Source organism: Kwoniella botswanensis, chromosome 1 (genome assembly GCF_036426115.1).
Source record: "Kwoniella botswanensis chromosome 1, complete sequence".
Classification (NCBI taxonomy): Eukaryota; Fungi; Basidiomycota; class Tremellomycetes; order Tremellales; family Cryptococcaceae; genus Kwoniella; species Kwoniella botswanensis.
Genome location: NC_088599.1, coordinates 17,690,789 through 17,715,361, shown reverse-complemented (window position 1 = coordinate 17,715,361; position 24,573 = coordinate 17,690,789). Strand labels below are relative to the sequence as shown.

Genomic DNA, 24,573 nt, shown 5'->3' with positions numbered 1-24,573 from the left:
TGCTGCAGTTGGAGATATATAAAGGCAGACTCAGAGTACCATCGTGTAAGCTAGATATCGTGAAGTATGATTTGCACTCCAGTGACGGAATTGAATTAGATAGGGTTCTCACATAAAAGGTCATTGAGAAATTGGTCGTCCCTTACTTAACAAAATATTTTGTCACCTTCTATGATAAGCATGAATGCATCTGTCTGGTATTTTATGACTGTCTACCGTATCCTTCTCATCTCATGCGGAGTCTATACTTTAATGCACCACAACCGCTTTCGGCTCCTCATCTTCCCCACCTTTCTTGACTGGTTTATACAAACAGACAAAACCTATACCCCATAATGCCACCCAGCCCATCTCAAAGTAAAAACTCGCCTTTACATTATCGAAATTTTGCAGATTACCTTCGTGAATCGTGAATAAGCCAGCTTGTACCGAGAATGCGATAGCCGTTCCTGTCTGATAAGAAACCTGAAGCAAGGCACCTGCTACACCGCCTATAGAGGGTGGAACAGACATCATCGCTCCCGCACTATGCAAGTAGACCAGTACATAGGTGGATAAGAAATCAGCATGATGTACACTCGCAGAGAATGAAATCGATGCAGGAAATACAATATGCTTACTTGTTGAGGTTAAAGACCAACATCATACCAGTCGGACCAAAAATAAAAGCAGGAAACAGAAACTTCCAATAGTTTCTACCCACCTGATTATCCGAAAAAACAAACAATATATAACCTACTACACCCAATGTGCAGCCTGTCCCAACGACAGTTCTAGGGTAATTGAAAGGCTTGGACCAAAAAGTCGTAATTAGCGATATAAGAGCTGGGAAAAACCCTTCGGGCAGTACTCTCAAAGCTGCAATGATTGGTTTCTCACTTCGAGGAGGGGACATCCACCTTTCTAAAAATGGAAGGAAGTTTGTAGACCACCAATGATATCCCAATAAACCCAAGAGGAGGTATAAAGTGAAATTTTGATGTTTCCATATTGATATTGGTAAGATTGCTTTTTCCTCCGGAAGACGACTTTCGTATATCCACAGTAAAGGGAAGAGTATCAGGGAGATAATGAAAGGAACGATGAAAGATGGTTTGTTGAAGCCTGACGATGCTCCCAGAGTCAGGCTGAGGATCAGAAGGAGGATAGCTACTAGCATGCTGCAGTTGAAACAGATAGAGTGCATCAGTTTAGTGCCCAACACAGTGCAATGGTTGAGCCCACTCACATAGCACATCCTATGAGATCCAATCTACTTTTCTTATCTTTCACATCCGCCTCTTTACCTTGTACGGAAGGTATCCAGAACCATGATCCCAAACCTACCGGAAAGAGTATAGCGGCGATTAATCTGAAGAACCATCGCCATGCGATCATTTGACCTCGGGAGGGTATCAGTTGGAATACCCCAGCTAGTAGATTTCCAGTTGTGTTGGCCAAAGCACCTGATGTACCATAGCATGCGAAGGCCTTATGGAGCTCGTGCGGTTCGAATATTGATACGATTAACCTAAAGGCGGAAGGGACGGAGGTGGCACCTGCGATACCTGATAACCCCCGGAATACAAAGAAGCTGTATTTCTCCGGTAAGAACGATATGATCAAGCTCAACAGAGCCAACGCGAGCAAACCCGAATTGAAAACTCTAGAGGCGGAGTAGAGGTCGGATATCCTACCCCAGAATAAGAGGGTGGAAGCGAAGGTGACGGTGTAAGAGGTGATGATCCAACTTTGCTGTGTGATGGATATGGATAAATCTTCGGAGATGAATTTGGCAAAGATGTAAAAAGCCGCTAAGCACCATTCTAAATTATAGTGAATGATCAATCAGCTGGGTTATGCATAGGAGAGAGATGGTTCTCTACAACTCTCCCATTCGATTCACTTACGATCGATTATCAACGATAGACTGAATACCGCTAACAAACTCCATTTTTTCCTTTGACTCATTTTGAGACTTGATCCACGACCAGTCTCGCTTGAAGCTTTGATATCTCTATTGCCATCTCCTATCTCCGCTTCTGGATGATCCGCCTGCCTTATCTGATTCATAGACTGGGAAGCACTATCGACCATGGTGGTTTCGTCCAAATCGAGCGGTAATCTCGACCTCTTCTCGTTCGTGCCGGTATCCATCTGTATATGATTACTGTGCAAGTTTTTTCGTCGACTTCAGTAGGTGAGCTTAGTATATATCAGTAGAACCGAAAGCTGACACTTGACTCTGTCAATTTATACATATCCCAATCAAGGCTAATAGGCTAAATCACGCTTTGGATGATTCATCGTTCTCATCCACCTCCCTCTCTTCCTGAATCAACAAATCCATTGAGCTCCTGCTCCCTTACCCTCCACCGGGCGTGAAGAAAACACACCTATCCGTCTCCAGCTGAACTCAATGGAAGAGAGAGTGTGGTGAAGACGGTGAGCAGTATCAGATTCGATCAATCATACACCTCCACTCACACACCACTCTCCTCCACTTTGAAACCCACTTTTCTCCGACCCATGCATGCTCCACGCCATCGCGGCATGGGAATCTGATTCCGTTGTTGTCCACTTGGTGGAGGATAAGAGGTGACTTGAAAGGGTAAGTCATGTGCCAAAGTTCGTTGGGCTATAGACGATCATATTGCTTCTTCCCTACAGATGGTCACCCCATCCGCATTCGAGCAAATTATGCATGTTCGTATATAGACTAATAATCTATCTATCATAGAATGATACAACAATACTGTAAACATCTATAGTGTCCAGAAAATCCAAGATCTTCTCCACCTCTAGTTTATCCATCTGCCAGGTTCCTATTCCTCTTTGATAGGATACCTAGTCCTAACTCTCATCCCAGCCTCATGCAACGCAAAGAACATTGGACCCATCCTCTCGAACTCATCTTCGGGTTTCTCATCTGTCGAATAAATGAATGCTTCCCGGACAGTAACGAGGTTAGCCTGCATCTCCTCGACCTTCCATAATGGTATAGCCGATAAGATCTCTTCTATCCTGTCTAATTCCGTAGGTGCGATCCGAACTGAGAACTTAGACCAATCTAAGAACGATGCGAAAGGGTAATGTGATCCTTCAGCGATGAGAACGGGGATACATCCTGAGAATATCGCATCGTTGGTCCGAGGCGACCAGCCTATACAACGACCATCGAGATTAGATCAGCTCAGCAGATCATTCCAATTCCCTGCAAAATCCCAAAACCAAAATCACTTACCAGCTATACCTCTAGGCTGAGGACAGAACCTCGCATCATTCAAATCATTCATATAATCCCAATTTTCATAACTGCTTTGAGGTCCTTTCCCTTTAATCAACTCCTTCTCACCTGCTCCACCTCTGTCACAAGTCAATCTCAACCTATCCGATTTTCCTGTGCCCCAGTATGTCCCAGACCAAGTGAGGAGGTGCGATCGTTCCCTGACTGGTTTGATATGTTGAACATCTGGGAAATGATCTCTGAGATTGATCGATTGACAGGTTCTAGCTGGAATCACGACGTCTTGATGGGGTCGATAACACGGAGAATCGTAATCTCCCATGACGGACCATACCAATACGTTGTTCAGGATCCAATCGGGGTACAAAGGTTGCTCTCTCGCTGACCATATCTCCCTACAATATCAAGACTTATCAGCTGAGTTCAACAGTCTCTTCAATGCGGTGACAGACACAAACCAAGAGAAAGACACGCATATCCCCCAGTCATGAGTCAACACTAACGCCATTGTTTTCTCACCCGATTTCACGCCTGGTATATTCTCCATCGCATGGTGTATCCCGTCATGTAAGAGGAATTTGGTTCCTTTACATTGTTGATAAACCGGTATTACCACCAATTCAGCCTCTTCAGCTGGGACCTGCATATGTCTAAGCGCTTTGTACATGATCGAATCGGCCGAGAAGCAGTGTTTAGTCTGTAATTTATGACAGTCTGACGCTTCAATCTCGTCTTGACCTTTATATCCATCCGCTACGTGAACTTTGATGAAATCCGGGTTGATCATCAAAGCGTCCCTTGCCTGAGGCAAGAGTATATCCCTCCAGTCGGTTTTGTTCACGCTGTTCACCAAGATTGAGGAGTACCCGGCTAATGATCCTAAATGAGATTTCGTATTTGAACTGATTTCAGAAGTGACAACGGGATAGAGCGATAAGATCGGGTTTTCTCTTTTCGGTTGACAGTGATCCGCTTGTACGCATTTACATGTACCCGTCTGAACGCAGATAGCAGGTGAGTTGCAATCGTTATAACATGCAGGTAGATCTTTCATCGCCCATGAATGGGGTGAAATCTTGGTATTCACTCCGTGTTCTCCTTTCCACACGTGTGCTTCTTGATCATTCTCCACTTTGTTTACAGCTTGTTTCGCAGCGGACAGTCGATCGAAGTTGTACATCACCGCTTGCTCTGCCTGACCGCATAGGTGAAGTCGTCGAGAGGAGTTGAATGGAATTTGACCGGTGGATCCGAATCGCATGTCCGCGGACTCATAGTCATCTAGCAATAATGGCCAGTCACCCTCGGATGGACAGCAGAGTACGTTCATCCGCATGTCGAAGTGGGGGTCGATCCATCGGGTGGTGGGCTCAAGAGTAAACCAGGTGGAGGAATCGGTGGTGTTGGAAAGGGCATGGATTTGTTTGCCGGTGTCGGGTATGAGAAGACGAAGGTAAGATGCGTGTCTGTTCACCTGTAACGAACTGGGTCAGTACCACGGGTAAATTGCCAGATGCTATAACTTGACTCACTTCTATGTCGAATTCGATCTGTCCATCCGTTGTATTTCTGTCAAACAGCTCCAATCCAACTTCCTCCGTCTGCTCAGTCTTCCTATATCCCAAATAACCCATCCCCTTTTCTTCCTCAAATACCACTCTGACCGTTCTTTCCTTCTTCATCCCTCCTGGGATTTTATGCACGATAAACACACTTTGATTCCAGTTCATCGCCGTGACCTTCTGTCCATCTGCCGTACAGTGTCTTCCATCTTCACACTTGACATGATGCAACCATCCTTCATGATCAAACGCCAAGTTTACCGTGCACTTGTCCAACTTTGTCAAATCTCTATTCCTCTCATCTTCTACGAAATGATCGATCAGGTAATTATCCTCCGTGGGAAAATCTGGTGTAGGTGAACAATGCGATTGATGCCATTTCCTTGAATATTCAGCTATCTCCTCTGATAGTTCTTGTAAAGCCAAACCCAATCCTACCGGAGCAGATATCTCGGGCTCCCGACCCAACACCTCACTTGCTAGACCCCTTGAAAAATCAGGTAAGAGCGTAGAATGCTTATCACCAATATCTCTAAGGGGTGACATTGATCGAGTTTCCGTACGAACCAATTCAACGATATCTTGAGGTTGCCATCTCTTTCCATAAACCAAATTGAATTCTTCAACTTCAGTCCTTACTCCCAACTTTGAGTTATCTTCTATACGAGATACAGCTTTGAGAATACCTTTTATGGCATCATCGATATGAAGCAGATCCAACGAGGGAGTATCAGAGTTGTACTGGATAGGTAAACTCGTAAGTGCGTTGGTAAGTAAAGAAGGGATGAACGATTCAGGTATAGAATTGTAATGTGGATAACCATATACTTCTGAAAATCTAAGTATCATCCCATTAAGAGGTGTTTCCCCAATAACATTTTTAATAGTTTCGTCTAAGACTGTTTCAGCAGCATACTTGGTTCTTCCCAAAGCAGATTTCGGATTTCTACCACTGACTTCGCTGACACCTTCTTCTTGAGGGTATACCTCCATAGATGAAGCGAAGATGATCCAAGGTGTTTTAGTCTGTCCCCATACCCTCTTTTTGTTCTTGGTTATGGTTTTCTCGATTTGGTCCAGCACCGCTTTGGTACCTCCCACATTCACCTCGTGACATTCGTTCTCCTTGGGTTCACACCACGAATTAAGCGAAACAGAGGCGAGATGAATCACCCCATCAAATGAGGTAGAAGAGAAGAGATAGGATAGTGCTGAGGAAGAAGGAAGTATGGATTCTCGGTGATATATAACCGATTTAGAAAAAGTGGAAGGTCGAGGGGCAATGTCTATAACGTGTATCGCATATTCTTGGCTTAGCGTTGGGATGAGCGACTGGCCTGGGAAAGGGCCAAGATCAAGTCAGCTAGGACAATATCTGGTGGATGAGGTTCCGATGCCTTGCCTGTGTCTGTGAACACCCTCTCACTCACCTATCTGACCTGCACCGCCTGTGATCAACAATGTCCTCCTCGTATCCTGCTTCCACCCGAGCCAATTCCCCATACCAGGTCTCCACTTCTCCTCTTCTTCATCCAGCTTTGATACACCGGCCAGACCTTCCCACGGACTATGTGTCGTCCCTCCTGTGACCCTTATGGGTCCATTCGACTGAGCAGCAAGGTCGATCCATTGATGGTACAACAAACCAAAGAGCGGTATGAGGATGATGAGTGCGAGGTAGCGCGGTTTGTGCAGTATACCCGATATTAGCTGTATGAGTGATGGTGGCATTTTTTCGTGAGAGTGAGAGGTACTATCGATACAATAAGTGTTGAGTGGTACAAGATGACGTTGATGTGAATTTGCTGTTGAGAAGGATAAGAGATACAACTGGATGACTGATGAGGGTATATGGTAAAGGCAAGAAGACGTTGAAGACGGAAAGCGAGTCGTGTGAAAGCCAAAGGAATGGGGTCGGTGTAGTTATCGTCGTTACTTGGTCTGTGCTGTACTGGTGATGATCATCTTGTTGACGATGTTGGCATGGAAGAAACAACAAGTTTTTCTGGAAGTACAGTTTGTAAGTTACGTTGCAAGTAGATTACTCTTAGCGTGTTTTTATCGTTTTAGCTCATTTAACCTTGTTCAGTCCTGATCTAATCGGAGTTGTAGAGAACGAAGCCGCTCTGTTGTGTGTCTCTTCTCCGCTTGTACTAACAAGATTACTGATTGCATGCATCTGTCAACGATTCACTTAACCACCTCCACCCAACATGGTTACGAGAGCGGTCACATCTATTCTTCTCAGGGGGTTGTCATCCTATTCTCATGGTACACTGGAATAAGGGTAACTCGACAGTCTACTCGGTCGTTCCTGGTTTCACATTCAAGTAAGAATGAGAAAAAGCATTTTGTGTTTCCAATTCATTCCTGTCCACGTTTCAAGATTGAGATGGGAAGCCTACAACAGAATATCTCGATCACTCACTCTCCACCTACACAGTCGTCTCCGTCTTAAGCATCGAAATGGAAAGACCTCGTCTTACAGCAATCCAGCACAGCGCGTACTGACTGTATGGTAAACGGACACGCGTCTTCTCCATTGTACATTGGATAATTCAAATACAACACACGACCTGACGACGCAGAAGTTGTTGATATAATGGCGATTCTATATACGGAGGATATGTTAGGATGTAAATGGAGTATGATCAAAAGGTCATATGGGCTCCCTTGCCATGCAGTAGACTGATTACAGTGGGGATAATCTGATTGATCATCGAAATTGCAAAATCAAAAGTAGCCATCAATTGATTGATTGATACGTTAAAACGAGTCAGTGAAGTGAGACCTTCTGATGGGATACGATTGACTCTGGCCGAGACGATCGAAAACACGGGACACAGGTACGTATTGATTCTTTGAACGGTATGCAATGGTACTCTGAACTCATGCCTGGATGTAAAGTTCTTGGTAAACGACATCAACGTATAAAGCATGATATCGAAAATGAACTTCTTTGTCATGTCCCACCCACATCTGCATCGCATCAACACGCACGAGCCTGTGCATCCCACCCATCAATCAACCAGACATCAACCCCTCCTTTCGACAAGGACAAGGATATCACCGTCTTTACCGTCTTCACTGTCTTTACTGTCTTTCACTTTCCGCCATTCTGTGCCTTTGACAGGCGCACATACACATACACGCAATCATCCCATCAAATCATCAAACTCAACCTCGCTCCTTTCTTCTCGGCATACGCACATCCATATAACTCACATCAACGCGTATCTGCCAAGATGACACCTTTCACTCCTCATACCCAATACTCTCGACTGCCCACTTCTTCACCTTCACCCTCGTCCACCTTGATCTCATCCCCTCAATCATCTCGATCCAACTCACCTTCACCATACTCACTGAAGAGCTCCCCTCCTATAACCATGTCATCCTCTAAACGAATCCGTATTCGACCAATGCAGGGGTTTTTGATCATATCCATCTTGGCTATATGCGTATTACCTTTCCTGCATTACAAGCGAGAAGAGGTCAAAGGGTATTTTCAATCGAATTATCTCAAGATTGACCTCTCTCAACAGCATATCCCAGTCGCTTCAGGAGGTATATCAGATCATCTAAACATCCCTCTAACGTTGGAAGCAAGATTACATCACTTACTTTCCAAACCCGCTTTATACCAATGGGAAGCAGAGTTGCCCAATCGACATGCCTGTCCGTTTTATACCTTTTCAAGAAATACGTATTTCTTCCATGATGGGAAGCCCGAACAGTGGGAGAAGATCGATCCGACGGAAATCAGAAGGTATAGGTCCAAGATTGTAGATTACCTCAGAACGGTAGAGAGGGAAGGTGGTCAGCTGGTATGGGACAAGTCGATGGAGAAGGATGTCTTACCAGAAGACAGAAAAGGGATCATTCTCACAGGTGGTGAAGGTGTAAGTTCCGTCTACTATATGTATTATGGAGTCCGAGCTGATGATATGAGTTATTGATCGTAGAAAACATTAGCAAGATTGAAAATCTCGTTACACATGTTACGAAATGCCCTTCATTCCACCTTGCCTATCGAAGTTTACCATTTCCCAGATGAACTTCAGGATCCTACCGAGAGATCTAAATTGGAGAATGAGTATGATGTGAGATTAAAGGAAGTAGGAGGTAAATCACCTAATGGGAAAAGTTGGCATATCAAGAATTCAGCCTTCTTGGCTAGCAATTTCACAGAGTTTGTTTATATGGATAGTGTGAGTGGGATTGTCCATGTCTCTCTACCAACTAAAAGACGTATGCTGGATCATGCTAATCTCTCTCAATAGGATAACATACCTCTAGTCGATCCAAGAACACTATTCGATTCCATAGAGTACAAGCAAAGTGGGAGTGTCTTCTGGGCAGATCTCAACAAAGATCATCGTGAGTTAGATTCACCTAATGAGTAGGCTTGGGAATACAGAGTAACACTCTTGGATGCTCTTCATGCTGACATGGTTGTCCTACTGCAGCCGACAATGCGATCTTCCGTATCGTAGGTAGAACATGCACCGATGAACATTGGCCTGCGGAAGCTGGTCAACTACTATTTGATAAGAGGGGGAACAACGGATTGAACTTGGCAATCTTACATCTATCGAATCACATGATGACGAATCCTGATATGTATGGGTTTTTGAGTTATGGGGATAAAGATACTTTTGTGAGTGGTTCATCGATTGAATTTTCTGGATACTGTATCTGGCCATGTATATTTCCTCTTCACTCGAGATTGACGCCATAGAAATCTCACCGAGCTGACTTTCGGTCTACTAGAGATACTCCTTCTACGCTTTGGGTTTGCCATACCAACAAGCACCCAAGATATTCGCGACTACCGGTGGATACCAGACTCAAAATGGAGAGAGTTCATTGGACTTCTGTGGTCACTCGAGTGAGTAATATGATCACTTGGGTCCTATTCTGGAAGTTTACCTTTACTGGTCTGGTAGATGCTAACGGCCGAACTATTTAGTGATTCAATGGGGTCTTACGCCTCTATCAGCTCGACACGACCCCTCATATCACCCACCACCAGCATTCTTACATACCATCCTAGCAAAGCATCGATCCAAACTCCAACCATCAAAGTTATTCTCTCACATCAAACGACCTCGTCTAGACGGTATCTCCGAGCCACTCTTGGTAAGGACACTATACGAGTTTACAGGCGATTGCTTTGCTTTGACTCTGAAGGGACCTGACGGTGCTCCCGGAGTGGAAAATTCAATGATGGATGGTCAAGGGGTAGATACCTACCCTCTCAAGGATGTGTTGGGCGATGGGCATGTTTGGAGAGAGGTAGAGAGACTGAGTGAGGAGTTTGTAAAGATCAATCAGCATAACTAGGTGAGGTAAGGGGTGAGGAATATGCGGACGGAGATAGAGTCAATTTTCGTCTAATGAAATTGAAATGGACAATAACACTCCTCAAATTTTCAAAGAAATTCGCTATATCATCATAACATCTCTTTCTTCATATCTGCATCTCTCATATAATTCTTATTTTGTATAATACCATACTTGGTTGTAAAGTAAAATATCATACTCTTTTATATATATATCGTTGCATCTCATCTTATCTCGTCATATATGATATAAATATGTTAAAAGGCTACATACACATATCTATGCTACATTACAATACATATAGTACACTCAAAACATCCTCAGGTAACTCAGAAATATGTAACACACAATACAAATCGAATGCGATGGTCAAATCATCAAACATATTTCATCGTAAAACCTCTTTCCCTTTCCCTTTCCAGCCTGCCCTCACCAAACCCAAACTACCTACTCTTTGCCTTTCCTCCCTCACCCACTGATTTCTCCTCTCGTCCTTATTCTTAGCCTCTTCATCATCCTGCGCTCCAATCAACCCACGATTCCAATCCCTGTCGTCGTCTTCTTCCATGTCAACCTCGACTTCTTGCGTTCTCTCTCTTCGTACATTCGTTCTGAACCGTTCAGGTGATTGAATTTCTGCAGGTGATAACAATCCTAATCCTAAACCTGCTAGAGGTTTGGAGCTTGACGTTCTATTTCTCAACATCAAGTCGTTCGCAGAGGAAGGTGAGATGGTAGATCTCATTCTCTTTCGTAACGGTTTGTGATCCTGTTCTTCACGTTCAGGCGATTTAGGAGTGAATGGGTTGAATCCAGCGTGAGTGTGAGGTTTGGGAGTAGGTGCTTGAGGAGTAGCTCCGGGTGTGGGGAATCCGAATGTACCACCAGATGGAGGTGCGAGGTATTGTTGAGGTATATTCGAACTAGCTTGATTCATCCACTGCTGTTGTTGCTGTTGCTGTTGTGCTTGAGTAAACATATTTTGACTAGGTATATTCATGGCCCACTGAGCTTGAGGGAATTGAAATCCCTGATTGAATTGAGGATAGTATCCCATTGGCATACCGATATTGAAAGGCATGGCTTGCTGTTGCATCATCATATTGGCGTACATATTCTGAGCCTGGGCGTTGACTTGGGCTTGGAAGTTAGGATCGCCATTTGGGATGATTCCCATCGTAGGGGTAGTGTTCCATTGCTGTTGAAACTGAGGCTGTGGCAGTGAATGAGGTTGCACTGGTGTGGGTTTCTGTACTTTGATAATAGGTGTATTAATCTTCTTATTCTGCTGCTTGTCCTTAGCTTCGTCCTCTGTTATGATATCCCACAGATCAACTACCTTGCCCACTCCCATCCTTACCTTCCTTCTCTTCTGAGCGGCCTTTCTTCTCAAGCTAAGATAGTTGTGACACGCTTTACCCAATGGTACCATATCATCTCCCTCGGCAAGTGCTCTTCGAGATACTCTCCTCCTCGAAGATGATGCTTGGGCCTGAGCTTGAGGGGGTATTAGTGGCTGGGTGATTCTTGAAAGGGCTGTAGGCATGGGTACGTCGACATCTGACAATCCACTATGACCCACCAACTGCTGTAATAGCGAGGAAGCATTCGAGGGCGTGACTTGTTCTCTATCAGGTAAAGCATGTGGCCAGCTGACTCCAGTCGTTTGAAGTTGACTTTCATCAGTACGAGGATCGATTGACATAGGTTGTGGTGACCATGAGGGTTCTCTACCTTGAGGCAATTGATTGATATTCGATGATCCTGATCCTCCTTCGTTGGAGGTCGGCGATGACAGGACTTCGGAGGTACGCAGTAATGGTGCAATAGGTGCGAAGAGGAAGGTATCTAATCCGAACATGGACTGTTGAGGCATCATAGGTTGGTTCATGAACTGCTGAGGGAATTGCATATTCTGAAGAGGGAAGTAATAGGGATTACCAAAACTCGACACCGTGGGAGGTCCAGTTGCCTGTACTGGCGGAGGAGGTTGAGGAGTTGCTTTGGAGCGTTGATAATCCCTTTGCTTCGGTGTAGATGATCTTTCTCTTTTGATCTGTTTCTCCCTCTCATTCACCCTCATCATATTCACTTTACTCCTTGGGATCTGTCGAATCGTCCGTACACTCCCGGACTCAGATACGTACCCTCCTTCACGGAAGATACGACTGCCATCGCTGATCGAGGACTGAGATGGAGCCTTTCTTGCAGGTGGAACAAAGGTGAAAGGGACTTGGTTGGTCTGACCGATGAATAATGGTCGATCAGGTGTATGAGCGCGTTTCTTGGGTTTGCCAGAGTTGCGTGATGCTGATGCGGAAGGTGTAACGAGGGTGTCGGTCTGCCACGGGGAACGAATGTCAGCACATTGCATAACGAGACGGTCGGGGAGTGCATCTGACATGGATGGTCTCAATAAAAAGGCGACTCACCGCAGGGGTTTCCCTCATTTCACTCTCCTGATCAGCCTCATCCGCATCCGTCCCATCACTCCAGAAACTAGAGACAGCATCTGAGACCACATCCCACGCTGGACCTGCTTCTATCGCTGGTCTACTGGCTTCCTTGGCATCTTCAAAATCGGGGAATGGCGTGGGCCGTCGCCCCACTCCACCATAGAAACGGGGCGAAGTTGGTCGAGGAGTATCGTCGCGGTGGGGTATCTCAGGAGCAAAAGGCGGTTCATCGTGTATACTAAGTGGTACTTGGGGGAAAGGATTCGCTTGAGTAGGGGTGAGTGGTTCAGGTGGATCATTGTGAGAATCGGGTGAGTCGAAATCACCTCGTTGATAAGATGAAACGAAAGCGTAGATAAGCAGGCTGTTCTCGTCCTGATTGGGATCCTATAGGTAGCCGTAGTCAGACATCAGCTCTTCACTACTTCAGATTGAAGAGAACTTACATCTTCATCCAACTCCCCATCCGCCGATATCTTTCCCACCTGCTTCGTCAACCCAAGCAACTCCTTATTGTCTTTACCTATCCTATTCGACAGATGAGACATAATCTCCCATTCACTCGATTCTTCACCTGACTTCTTCATCTTCAGAACATGCAACTTCTTCACCCTCTTCCTCTGTTTCTCTTCTCTAGGTACCAAAGGGTACGGAATGGGTGGGAAAGCAGGTTCGACTTTCCTCCAATCATGTTTGAACAATGGGAAGTCGGCGATAGAAGCGGGTGGTAAAGGTACAGATACCTCATGAGATACCGTTGGTAAAACCGGAGCGGAAAGTGTAGGTGAACTGGGAGGTAGGATGACTTGAGGTCGAGTGATGACGAATGGTAAAGGGTAAGGAGCATGTAAGACTGCTCGAGCAGGTCGATGATCCTCTGGTGCTGCTTTGGGCATGGTGGCGTATCAGCTGTACAGTACGACAACGGAGGTCACAATGTGACGAAAGTCATGAATGAGGACCATAAAGTCTTTGAATATATATCAAAAAGATGAAACGCTCACCATATACTCACGTTATTGTTCTGATCCTACTCAGAAGCATACTTGATGATGAAGGATGGGTACAGTTTGACGAGGTGGTGAAGTGAAAGCGTGTTTCGAGATGGGTACAGTGGGGATATACATGTACACATCGGATTGATCAGCGTAGAGATGTTCGAGTAAGTCGTGTGATGGCGACATGATGATGGCCAGTTATGGTGACACACAATCAATCGAATGCTTCTGACTTCTCGGTGGCACCTTCTTTCCGAGAGCATGCGATCAGCTACATGCTCACATTGACATAATGTCATTGTAAAGCAAGTTGGCTGAGTGAATGCATGATGTTCCACCAGGAGGATAATGACATTGGGGCTCGGATACCTTGAGACTCTTATAGTGTTTCTACCGGTTTGTTGTTTCGTGGACAAGGGAAAGCAATGATGAAAGGCGATAGCGAGCGATCTGACTTGATAGCTGCAAAAAGCAGATTGGGTTTAGGTTTATATATACGTGAGAGCGTACTGGCCAGCATCCCCAAGCTTCGCAAGCCGTCCATCAGCCGAAGGAAAGTCTGCAAATTCAAGCATATTATATGAGTAGTCTACAGGAACGTTTTAACAGCTGCCGGATCATTGATTCAAGTTCACTTCCGAGGACGAAACCGTGGTCTCATTCAGAGCCGGACTTCGCATCACGTGATGTTCAACGTCTGTTTAAGCTGGCAAGTATGTGGTGAACTCGCTCGTTCATGTGGCATGGGAGCAGAGCTCTTGCCCTTCTTCATTCTTTTTGCTATATTCGTTGACTTTGTCTCATGCTCCGAAGCCCTGAAATGTCATGAACAACGAGACGACACTATGGGTCTCAGGTCAACTTAGTTGATGATGATGAGGAAATTTTCGTGGTACAAGAAGTGTTACAAAGTGGTGGTACTCGCTGTGGAGGGGAAACCATTCCTTCTGCTTCTGCGGTAGAAGGTGATTATTGAAAGGACATATTTCACGCTCATCCCGATATTTGGAACCCATATATCGCATTGATCAACATCACCAAAATTGCTTCTTCGAATCAAGCTCTTGCTATCGACTGCCAAATGTACCAAAAGTACATTGATGAGCATGGTGTTGACGATGGTCAAAAGGAACTCGCTGCTCTTACTGACAAAGACCACCCTTGGACCGATTTGGTGACCAACGCGCTGGTCAACCCTGCTGCTGCTGCTGAGTAACATGTATAAAGCCTGTAAGTTGGTTCGATCATCGACTCATTGGTAATCCGCTGATTGTCATCCGGATTTAGTCAGGTAAATCTTTTTACCAGAAGGTATTCATACTCCACGCTGATCAACAATTAAAGTGTGTATAGATGTAACGATATTAACGTAGTATATCCGATGTCGAACTCTCGATACGATATGATTAATTAGCGCAAGTTGGAGAATCAGGTTGAGTGAATGGTCAAGGAAAGAAGGGGGATTGACATTACTCTGCATAGTGTATGGTCAGAGCGTAACGAAAGGATACGGTGACATGTCACATGGCGATCGGTGAGTTTGGCTCTCACCTATCCCAATATCCAAGCTGACATGCATTTGTTTAGATATATCTCGCCTTAACCAGTCTTTATCTTTTACTTCATCAGCACTAGTATAGCCGATCGCCGGTCTTCATTCTCACTTCGTCCAACGACTAGAGGAATAGGTATCATCGCTCCGCTCATCCTCCCATAACATTCCTAATGCTGGTTCTGCGCATGTTCAATCATGATATGATGAGCGGCAAAGGTTTTTCCAAACCCTTGATAGCACGGAACCCGACCTTGTTCATGTTGTTGGATGTGCCGAGCCAGATTGAACTTCACGCCGAATGTCCTATCACACCTTGGACACGCGAATCGTATAGGTCGTAGCTCGAAGTGACGTTTGAATGTCTTGACATGATTCCTCACTTGGGTGGCGTTGGCGAAGAGGTTTCCACACACGGTCCCATTGTTATGTCTAGCTGGACAACGGATCGCCTTCTTCAGGTTATGTGTTTTGGCGTGAGTGATGACATCCTTCTCTCGTCGATACCAATTAACACATCTTGGGCACTTGAACACACCAAGGGTGCTGTCATCGTGAATCGATAGGTGATCCGCGAGATCCGTAGGTTTGTGGAACATAGCACCACACCCAGGAGATGAACATGGCCAGAAGGGTAACAGCTCTAAAATAGGGCCAGAATCTTCAGCCTCTTCCAAGACATCATCATTACTTTCCATCACCACTTCTGTTCCTTGGAAGATTTCTTTTTCATGTTGCTCGCCTGTTGGAGGAGTTGGGAGATCAGGAATTCCAGCGATTGTGAGAGGAGGAAGCGATGAGGTAAAATCGGGGAATTGAGTGGGATCGATGCTGTAGTTCTAGAAAAGAAGTGCGGGTGAGCCATGGTGAGTTATCAGTACATGACAATCCCACCTACAATCTTACCTTTCCCAGGTTGTCATTCCAACACCACAAAATGGTTGCTAGTCATCAGCAAGCCAAGCACGATGAGGGGTGGCATAGCACCTGGGATGATTGGGTTGGTTGTGAATATCTGGTGATACGTTGAGCGGGATCGCTAAACTGCATCGAATGTTAGGTCTTCCACATCACCAAGACGCAACAGATTATTCAGACTTACCATATTGACCAGAACAACCATGATGCTCGATCTTATCTCCTCAGACATAGCTCGGATCCAACTGTCTTCCGCTTCAGCATGTCCTTCTGTTGCCATACTGTATGAGCGATGTGCTGACGTGGGATTAGGAGAAAGTATTCTCACGAGCTTTCGTCCTATGTTTCTCTATCATCTCATCATCTGAAACTTCACCGATAGCTCTATCTTCCAGTGCCTTCGACATCATCAGGTTACAGTTCTACAATGGATCGCAGACCACAGTCGATGAACGCTTCTCGCAAGTACGAAACTCACTCACCCTCTCCCTCAAATGATCGCTCATCATATCCTCATCTTCCGTCAACACTCATGATATTGCGCTGTTGTTTCTCGACATGGTCAATACGGCGAAAAGGTGACAAGGGAATAGACTTACTGATAGAAACAGCTTCCTACAGGTCCCGTCAGCTCTGGCTATGAGGGTCGAGATCAAGTAGAAGCAGGAGCTCACCATCACCTTTGACGTTATGTATCCTTCTCCCATAACTCCTGGCGGCTGCTTCAAGTATGGACCATTCCTGGTCGGCTTGGTTGACTTGTCGTTGATCCATGGTGTTGCGAATGAATTTTACTCGATGCGATAGGGTTGTATGGTAGCTGGATCAGCGGAGAAAAGATTGGAAAAAGACGTGAGATCCTTCTCATCATCTATCCGATGTTATCTTCTGTAACTGGTCTATCAGACCAACTGCCATATCTCATATCCCCGAAGGGGTCAATGCTCTACTGTCAATACTTGAGTGCCACCAAATTCTACTGACTCAGCACGGTCCATCAATGACTAACTTGTATGACCGTGTATCCTCAGGTCTGGATGAATTCGATACTTTTCTTCACCTTCTTCCAGTTCGTTCTCCTTTACGCTGCCATTCGCAAAGATCATCATATATCGGACATCTCCTCACAGCTGTCAGCACTCGCGTCTCCATACTCCATATTTATCCGCACAATCGATCATCACGTTCAATCATGGCCCCAAAGCCCATCGTCCCCATCCAATAATAGCATATTTCTCTGCTTTTGTAGATTCTTCCTTGTTCCTTCTCGCCCAACAGTAGGGAATGATCTATGCAATATGATCTATGCAATAAATTTACGATTGTACAGCGTCTTTGATTGCCAAGATTCTCCGGTCTGGCAAATGCAGTGTGCATTTGTGTGAATATATACAAACAAGTCGAGTAGTGAGGAGAAAGGACGAAGATTATTGGCAGTAAAGAGAAAAGGACATGGAGGACTGCACATATATCATTGGACGCAGATACGTACTGATCCTCGGGACCCACCAATCTCGATCAGATTCCTAATTCTTATCTTGAATGCCTAAGATATTTTTGATCGAGGGATTATCCATCACAACGAACGTCCGCAATTTCATTCTTATTGTTTTATGAGGAATGACGCTGCTTGGAAAAGATGTAAGTTTGGTCAGTCGCGCTATCGAAGCTTGTTTGGGCTGGCGCAAGCCAGCCGTTGTCCTGCCTTCCCTCTGCTTGGTGTGAGTGATACAGTCGCAGGCTGCTCTGTTAAGGGTCATAGGGATCATGAATGGTCTGGAATATGGAAATCGATCAATCAATTTGGGGAGCACTTACAAAGTATTTGTATGCATCATCAATTGTCATCTACTTGAAGTTGGACGCGTGCAAAACACTCTCAGGGTTCAGAATTACTACGGCGGTGGCGCCCGCCTCTACTCAAACTTTATCCTTAAAAATTGGTTTGGTGGTGAAAAATCGACGATAACCCGCTTTTGGCACAACGAATTAAGTCCACTTCGAGACCAAACGAGAGCCCTCAAGTTTTCGACCGGATCGGATAGTGGTTATTCCGTTGCTTTGCTATGTTCGAGATTCGAAAGGCAATGCCGTAAGGCTCGTGAGTTCGAATCTCACTTCGGTCGATTGGAAATTTGATTTTTTCCTTTTTTCCACATTTCTCACTCCGGAGGTCTTCGCATAAGTGCCACGTACTTCTCTCTGCCGGAGGTGATAACAGTGTTAAAAACTCAAGTCGAGGCGGAGGCCAACGTCAGCCAGCTTTGTGACGGTCAACGACTCTAACCTTATCTCGTGCTGTGCCCCCATACCCTCGTATCGTTCACGGACTGTAGTCTGGAATCTTAGAACGACCGCGCTGCAACGGTCATAACCACTATCCGATCCGGTCGAAAACTTGAGGGCTCTCGTTTGGTCTCGAAGTGGACTTGATTCGTTGTGCCAAAAGCGGGCACGCCGCCCTCGAAGCCTCTCCGCGGGCCCCTCGGATCCCTTGCGGGATCCTCGGTTCCAGCTACGAGACTTCTCGGACGGGCGTGCGTATCACACCATTGCCTTGCCTTCTGCCACATGCAGATGCAAGGTTATTTACTCATTTCTGGACTTGGGGGACGCAGCCAACGACATTAAGCTAGATTCGATGAGTTCTGGGATTAGCAACCATTGAGCATATTCAACAGCGTGAATTTGATCTTCTTCACCTATTTGAGCTGCCTTTAAACATAAAGCGGAGAATGAATAGATTTCCTTTTCTCAATATTTGAAGAACTTTTTACCGTCGAATAAGGCTGTGTAACCGTAAGGTCTACTCCGGGTAGTCCTTGTCGAGGTTATAGAGGATGAATATGTTTGCATATATAGGAGTAAGCGCTGCACTTGGTACAACCAAATGGGAAAGGACCGGATACTAGACATCGTAAGTGAGCGTCTTGATCCTCAGCCCCTCGTTATGCTCGGCGATGCCCTGCAGATGCTGGCAGGAATGAGAGTGATTGCTCGATTGGAGTGGATAGTTGACCGGATGAACCTGTTAAAGGACCATGCAAGTCAGCGAATGATAACTGGAAGTGGCAAGAGCGAGGGAGAGGGGATCGTCAGAAGTCCGAGGAAGATAAAAAAAGTCTCTCCAATCCCTCATCCGTACACTTTGGGCAGAAGTTTCCCTCTTCTGCTCAGTCTAACAGGGTCTGAGGTCAAGGGGGACGGTGTCTTACTCTATCCCAAGGAAAAATAGCCTCTCCTCCATTCCTCGGCTTCAGGCAGGCAGACATATCAAATGTAGTGTGGTATTGGCGAGGCAACGTTCATCTCTGGCGGCCGAAACTCGGTTACTGGCATGAGTTATCTGACTTATCTTCATTCTTCCTCGACGCTCGTTGATCAACTCGTTCTTATTTGATACCATCAAGCTCTATGCCTCTGACCTCCTACCTCGCCAGTAGTAAGTTCGTGATCCTTTGGCTGTCTCGCCTTTTACCGAGATACGATATCGGTAAAGCTAATCCTTACAACTGCACATGGTTCACCATCCAACATCATACTGAGTGAAGAAGGAAGGGAGAGTCAGAAACGGTATAAATATCTCATTTTATTTCGATTGTTCTTTATTCTTTGTTCTTCATCTTTTCTTTTTCTAACAATCCTTCTCTACATAATCCCTACCCAGTGCCATCCATTCGTCGCTTGATATCATCAAGATATTGACTCTATTTTCTGACTTCATCTTAATTTTCAATTCTCTGACCTCACAGCACTTTGTTCATCTCCTTCCTTTCCTTCTGTACGTCCTCGCAAAGTAGTACCACTCATTTTCCGCTATCAGGTAAATTGATCTTCCCTTCTACCCATCGATTAAACAAACCTAAGTGAGTGATACACTTTTGCCTGTCTTGGGATCTTATTCTGATCTTTATCATCACAAGAAGCTATCATCACGTCAAGACGGACTTTCCTTTTTCTTACAGAGATCGTCAAGATGCCTTCCGGGAAGAAATAATGGCATGGGAAAAGCTTGGGCTAACCTTGATCAAAGCGAGGTAAGTTCTATTGCCTTCTTGATGTCCTGCAATGAGAGGAAAGTATGCTGATACAGTCTTTTTGAATACACCTAGAAATGGTCGCCCAAAGGAATCGGTGCTATACTCAAAGTCGAAGATGCAATTGCCTACCGACACTACAAAGTGTTCAGAGCTTTGAGGAAAAAGCTCAACAATAAAGGTGGTGAACACCCCACCACATTCCCAGATTGGTGGAGTCGAATCAATTCGATCGATGACGATGTCGCTGCTTGCGCCAAGGAAGAACTTGAGAGTATCATTCTCAACCATGATAGGTGAGTCGTCTTCCTTCTTAGCTCCCTCTATCATCCTATCGTTGCGTATTTATTCTTGCCATCTTCCTTGTATCTTCCTAGAGTCTTTCTGTTGGTGGATAGGAGATTCGCTGACGTCTACATCCCCTTGTTTAGATATCCTCAAATGATCGAACCCCTCTCTGATAGAGAGATAAGGAAGATGGTCGAACGAAAGAGGACTTCGCCTTTCCATACCTACAAGCCTACCGATGAGCTATACAACTTTCCCAACAATCTTGTCGATAACGATAGTAATTCGTTGCCATTCATCCGATTGAGGCACATGCCTTCTATTCCGAAGCATAGGTGACCTCGTCTAGAAACAGACGATGAGCTGCCCAACTACTCTCATGATGAGTTAGAGAAGCTTTTCTATCTTTGGAGATGTGTGAATACATGCCGCTTTGTCTGCATCATATCTTCACAACCTCACTCCGCGTTCCTCACGTTATCCTGCTCACTCCGTGCTTATGATCGTCACTTACGTATATGCTCGATGCAGGTTTATCCCTTCAATTTCTACCATCTTCCCAACAACCATGAATCTACCACTCGTCATCTGCAACCAATCGATGCTCTTCACAATGGGGGAGGTACATTAAGGGAGATGGTGTATGGAGGTTTGACTTGTGAAAAAGATCAGTTTGGATGTCTCTCGTGCAATACTTTCAGCTACATCATGTCCCCTTGCTGCCGATACGACCTCAAGCAAGACAACCCCAGCGGTCAACTAGGTATCAAGAAGATCCGTAATCGTGAATACCTCGCAGGTCACTTATCAAGAGAATAGTATAATTTTGGGGATCTTTGTATGATGCTATCTCAAGTAGGAACAGAAGGTCAGATTCACGCGATGGAGAAGAAACAAAGGAAGATGATAAGATCAGTCAAATGAGCTGGACATATGAAAGATCCGATCGGAGATCTAATCGATGATCTCAAAGGGAGTTATAGGAGGTTGAGACGAGGTGAATGACCTTACTAGGATGAATCCGATTACGAATCAACCGATCAAGGCGATAGCGATAGCGATTCCGATAATGATAACGATTCCGAGGGTAATGGTTCTAATGGAGATGGAGATGACTCAATCACCTTGCCTCGTTCAGAAGTGGACAAGGAGAATGATGGTGGTCATAATGAAGGTGATGAGATTCAGGTAGATGCAGAATGATATTCACATTGCGTTGTTCATCGCGTGAGTTGAGATACGATTGTAGTCTTGGAAAAGTTTCACTGACGATTCAACTTGAGAGATGTCATGCTCATATGCTCCCTTTTCCCTTCCATCTCCCTCTCTATGGTAGAACGATCACATAATCGAATGAAATTCGGCAGTGTGTTAAATTATGTCATAAAGGTTGAGATTAGGTTGAGTAGAAGCTCAGATACTACTCGTAAGTACTGACCTAGTGGAATAATACTGCTGATCGGTAAAACTTGTGCTGTGAAGACCTGATTGTTTACAGTAGTGGTAACCTCCGCCTTTAATGTTCTAAATTCCTCGACGCTGTTTTGATCTTACTTGACGTCCCTACGGTGGTAGGAATGGCTATTTGTTATATATATATCTCGTCTCACGCCTGGCAAGTGTAACATCTCCTGTGCCTATGCAATCCCAGCCCACTCGTAGATACAGATCATAAATAGGTGGAATTTGCGATTTCCTTCTATTGCCTCTGGATATTTTTGTTGGTTCTGCTACATTGCTTGAAATCAATTCCGACCTCCGATTGGCTATCTCATACCTTGATGACGAACAACAGCCAATAGGTCTCTACCCATGTGAGTATCCATTCCCTTCCTTCTCCTTCTACCTTCCTCACTGACTATCCCTATTTCTTGCCGTTCATCGTCTTCACATGTCCCCTGGACTCTCTCTTCAACACTGAATCCTTGGATACTTTTGCACCTACCATTGTGCTAACCGGTATCTGTTACCATTTAGCCTCCAGTGATAAAAAACAGACGAACTGACGTCAAAATCCCCCGAAAGTCTATCGCAATCCTACATCATCGAGCATGTAAGTAGTCATCCTCATCATTCATGACTCAGCACATATGTGGTAGACTACTTCCTCCCATATCATATCTTTCGGCATCTGTATACCTCTCTGATAACCTTGACCGTCTTAGCTGACAAAGTCGATCGCCTGTTTCTCCCTTCGCAATAATCACTATACCTACTCAAATTACTTTTCCTTCTTTCGGTATGGGATCGCTGAGGTTTGACGTACTTGTCATTGTGAGTTACCCTTTGATGCTACTTTTCTTCTCGATTCAGCTGGGCTGACATAATTCTCCACGCTGACAGTCCACCCCACCCGTAGGCTGAGGAGTTTGATCCTGACGCCGACGTTCACATCACCAAATTAGTACTGCTCAAGAATGATTATCTAAAGATGAATTTCACCGAGTACAGACGGGTCTGCCCAGCAATGCCGATGTGCATAAACATCGCAACAAAATTGGTGAGTCATCTACGTTGAGTGATAGGGTTGCGTAAGCTGATAAAATGTGTAAAGGTCAACGCGATCATTCGTATCTGAACCTTATATAGCCACCATGGCTGAAGAACTGGACATCGCTATCTTAGTAGTAGGGATAGATTTGGTAGGTACCACTTCTGTTCGAAAGATAACATGCACTAATGGTGTTTTCAGAATGGTCCTAAGACCTATCAAATACTGTACACTCCGGATAGAGGGCCCTTTCAATCCGATACGCCTTTAGCCGTCCTTGGTTACCACGCTTCCACCGACGATGATGCAAAAGGGGATGCTGAGGCAGGTGGTGGACATTATGTGTACTTTGAAGAAGATGAATTCCGAGACCCCGACGTAAGTAATTACACCTCATATCTTTCTTTTCCTCATACTTCCTTGCTCACATTGAGTCTCCATCTAGCGATATCTTTGCATCTATCCGGACGACTTCGCTCCTTATATCGACCCCACTGCCATTTCTACGACTCAAGCTCATCATCGACCACCATCCGAGCCGCTTGGTTATACCTTCCTGAACTCTCGCCCTTCCAATGAGATTACATCGTTTCCTCCACCTCATCCTGATGTTGATACCCATTCTCCTCCCTTCGCCTTGACTCCAACGATGAAGGTACAAGATAATCTGTATCCTATATGGAATTGCAGAGCTTCAGGATGTGACGAACGATGTCACACTATCTGGGAGCTTCGTGCTCATCACGATACCCATGAAGATAAGCATCCGAAGATCTTTCAATGCCCTATCTGCTCAAGATGGTATGATGCGGAAGCAGCTATACAGCAACATTGCAGAGAGAAACATGAGATGGTCAAGTGTATTCAGTGCCCAGCGCCTCTGAATAATGGTCACCCATGTTCCGCTCTATATTCGGACTGTTCGAAGATCAAGACACATGTGGTGAACCATCCTCAGCATTCGAGATGCCGAGAAATACCATTCCAATGCTCGATCTGTATGGCAATCTGCAATACCAAGGAAAATATGGAGAGACACATCAAAGTCAAGCATGGAGAGAGGATGCCATGTAGTGAAGGATGTGGTAAGACGTTCGCGGATGTTTACAAAATGAGAGCGCATGTGAAGAACCTTCATCAAGGTGGGACGAACAGAATTACTCAAAGAAAAAGCTAATTTGTACCGCTATTTTCAGAGTAGTATAGTGGGGTAATCAGATTATATAGTACATGCAGTATTGAACTACGGGAAGGAGGAGAATTGTGGATTTGATTGTGGATTAACTCATACGGAGAAAGTCTAATTAACTAAAGCTAGCTGACTACTTGCGCATGAACCAGATGAAAACGAAATTGACCTGGAGGGACTACCCATCGACCTTCATCGATTGGTTCCTCGCGCACTGTCCAGAGACCGCGAGGTCGCAGGGGAAGCGGTAGAAGAATTTGATAACATCTTCTCTCATCTCCACGAGTGAGTGCACACTTCCTTGCCTTGTTAGACTACACTGATACAAATGACTTCTTGTCCAGGTACCCCACGATGATCGAGTACTTCTCCGACGAAGAGAACGACCTCTGATCTGCATCCCTCACACGATGGCTACGGACAAGGATCAACTTCGGGAAGGTATCAAGGTCCCCAAAATCATTGAATATGAAGGCGAATCTCTTCAATCCATCCGACTCCAAAATCTTC

General features: G+C 45.1%; 7 protein-coding genes across 7 annotated transcripts; 3 read left to right on the top strand and 4 right to left on the bottom strand.

The window, feature by feature from the left end:
* Positions 1 to 249: 249 nt before the first annotated feature.
* Positions 250 to 2,076, bottom strand: L199_006697 (uncharacterized protein; the record flags this gene model as incomplete). The annotated part of the gene is made up of 4 exons (XM_064892395.1): positions 250 to 526; positions 621 to 1,160; positions 1,229 to 1,805; positions 1,890 to 2,076. The coding sequence occupies 4 exons, from the start codon at positions 2,074 to 2,076 to the stop codon at positions 250 to 252; spliced, it is 1,581 nt and encodes a 526-aa protein (XP_064748467.1).
* Positions 2,077 to 2,804: 728 nt separating this feature from the next.
* Positions 2,805 to 6,519, bottom strand: L199_006696 (uncharacterized protein; the record flags this gene model as incomplete). The annotated part of the gene is made up of 5 exons (XM_064892394.1): positions 2,805 to 3,142; positions 3,224 to 3,621; positions 3,685 to 4,700; positions 4,759 to 6,125; positions 6,219 to 6,519. The coding sequence occupies 5 exons, from the start codon at positions 6,517 to 6,519 to the stop codon at positions 2,805 to 2,807; spliced, it is 3,420 nt and encodes a 1,139-aa protein (XP_064748466.1).
* Positions 6,520 to 8,033: 1,514 nt separating this feature from the next.
* Positions 8,034 to 10,134, top strand: L199_006695 (uncharacterized protein; the record flags this gene model as incomplete). The annotated part of the gene is made up of 6 exons (XM_064892393.1): positions 8,034 to 8,690; positions 8,754 to 8,999; positions 9,072 to 9,168; positions 9,258 to 9,448; positions 9,562 to 9,679; positions 9,761 to 10,134. The coding sequence occupies 6 exons, from the start codon at positions 8,034 to 8,036 to the stop codon at positions 10,132 to 10,134; spliced, it is 1,683 nt and encodes a 560-aa protein (XP_064748465.1).
* A 388-nt stretch (positions 10,135 to 10,522) lies between these two features.
* L199_006694 (uncharacterized protein) lies at positions 10,523 to 13,486 on the bottom strand (the record flags this gene model as incomplete). Its single annotated transcript, XM_064892392.1, has 3 exons — positions 10,523 to 12,475; positions 12,567 to 12,977; positions 13,037 to 13,486. 3 exons carry the CDS (start codon positions 13,484 to 13,486, stop codon positions 10,523 to 10,525), a joined length of 2,814 nt encoding a protein of 937 aa, XP_064748464.1.
* A 1,824-nt stretch (positions 13,487 to 15,310) lies between these two features.
* Positions 15,311 to 16,567, bottom strand: L199_006693 (uncharacterized protein; the record flags this gene model as incomplete). Its single annotated transcript, XM_064892391.1, has 6 exons — positions 15,311 to 15,979; positions 16,039 to 16,046; positions 16,128 to 16,179; positions 16,243 to 16,328; positions 16,387 to 16,480; positions 16,541 to 16,567. The coding sequence occupies 6 exons, from the start codon at positions 16,565 to 16,567 to the stop codon at positions 15,311 to 15,313; spliced, it is 936 nt and encodes a 311-aa protein (XP_064748463.1).
* Positions 16,568 to 20,059: 3,492 nt separating this feature from the next.
* Positions 20,060 to 21,586, top strand: L199_006692 (uncharacterized protein; the record flags this gene model as incomplete). Its single annotated transcript, XM_064892390.1, has 5 exons — positions 20,060 to 20,095; positions 20,171 to 20,391; positions 20,473 to 20,663; positions 20,739 to 20,800; positions 21,398 to 21,586. 5 exons carry the CDS (start codon positions 20,060 to 20,062, stop codon positions 21,584 to 21,586), a joined length of 699 nt encoding a protein of 232 aa, XP_064748462.1.
* A 1,391-nt stretch (positions 21,587 to 22,977) lies between these two features.
* Positions 22,978 to 24,456, top strand: L199_006691 (uncharacterized protein; the record flags this gene model as incomplete). Its single annotated transcript, XM_064892389.1, has 5 exons — positions 22,978 to 23,025; positions 23,076 to 23,252; positions 23,320 to 24,016; positions 24,216 to 24,348; positions 24,408 to 24,456. 5 exons carry the CDS (start codon positions 22,978 to 22,980, stop codon positions 24,454 to 24,456), a joined length of 1,104 nt encoding a protein of 367 aa, XP_064748461.1.
* Positions 24,457 to 24,573: the final 117 nt, after the last annotated feature.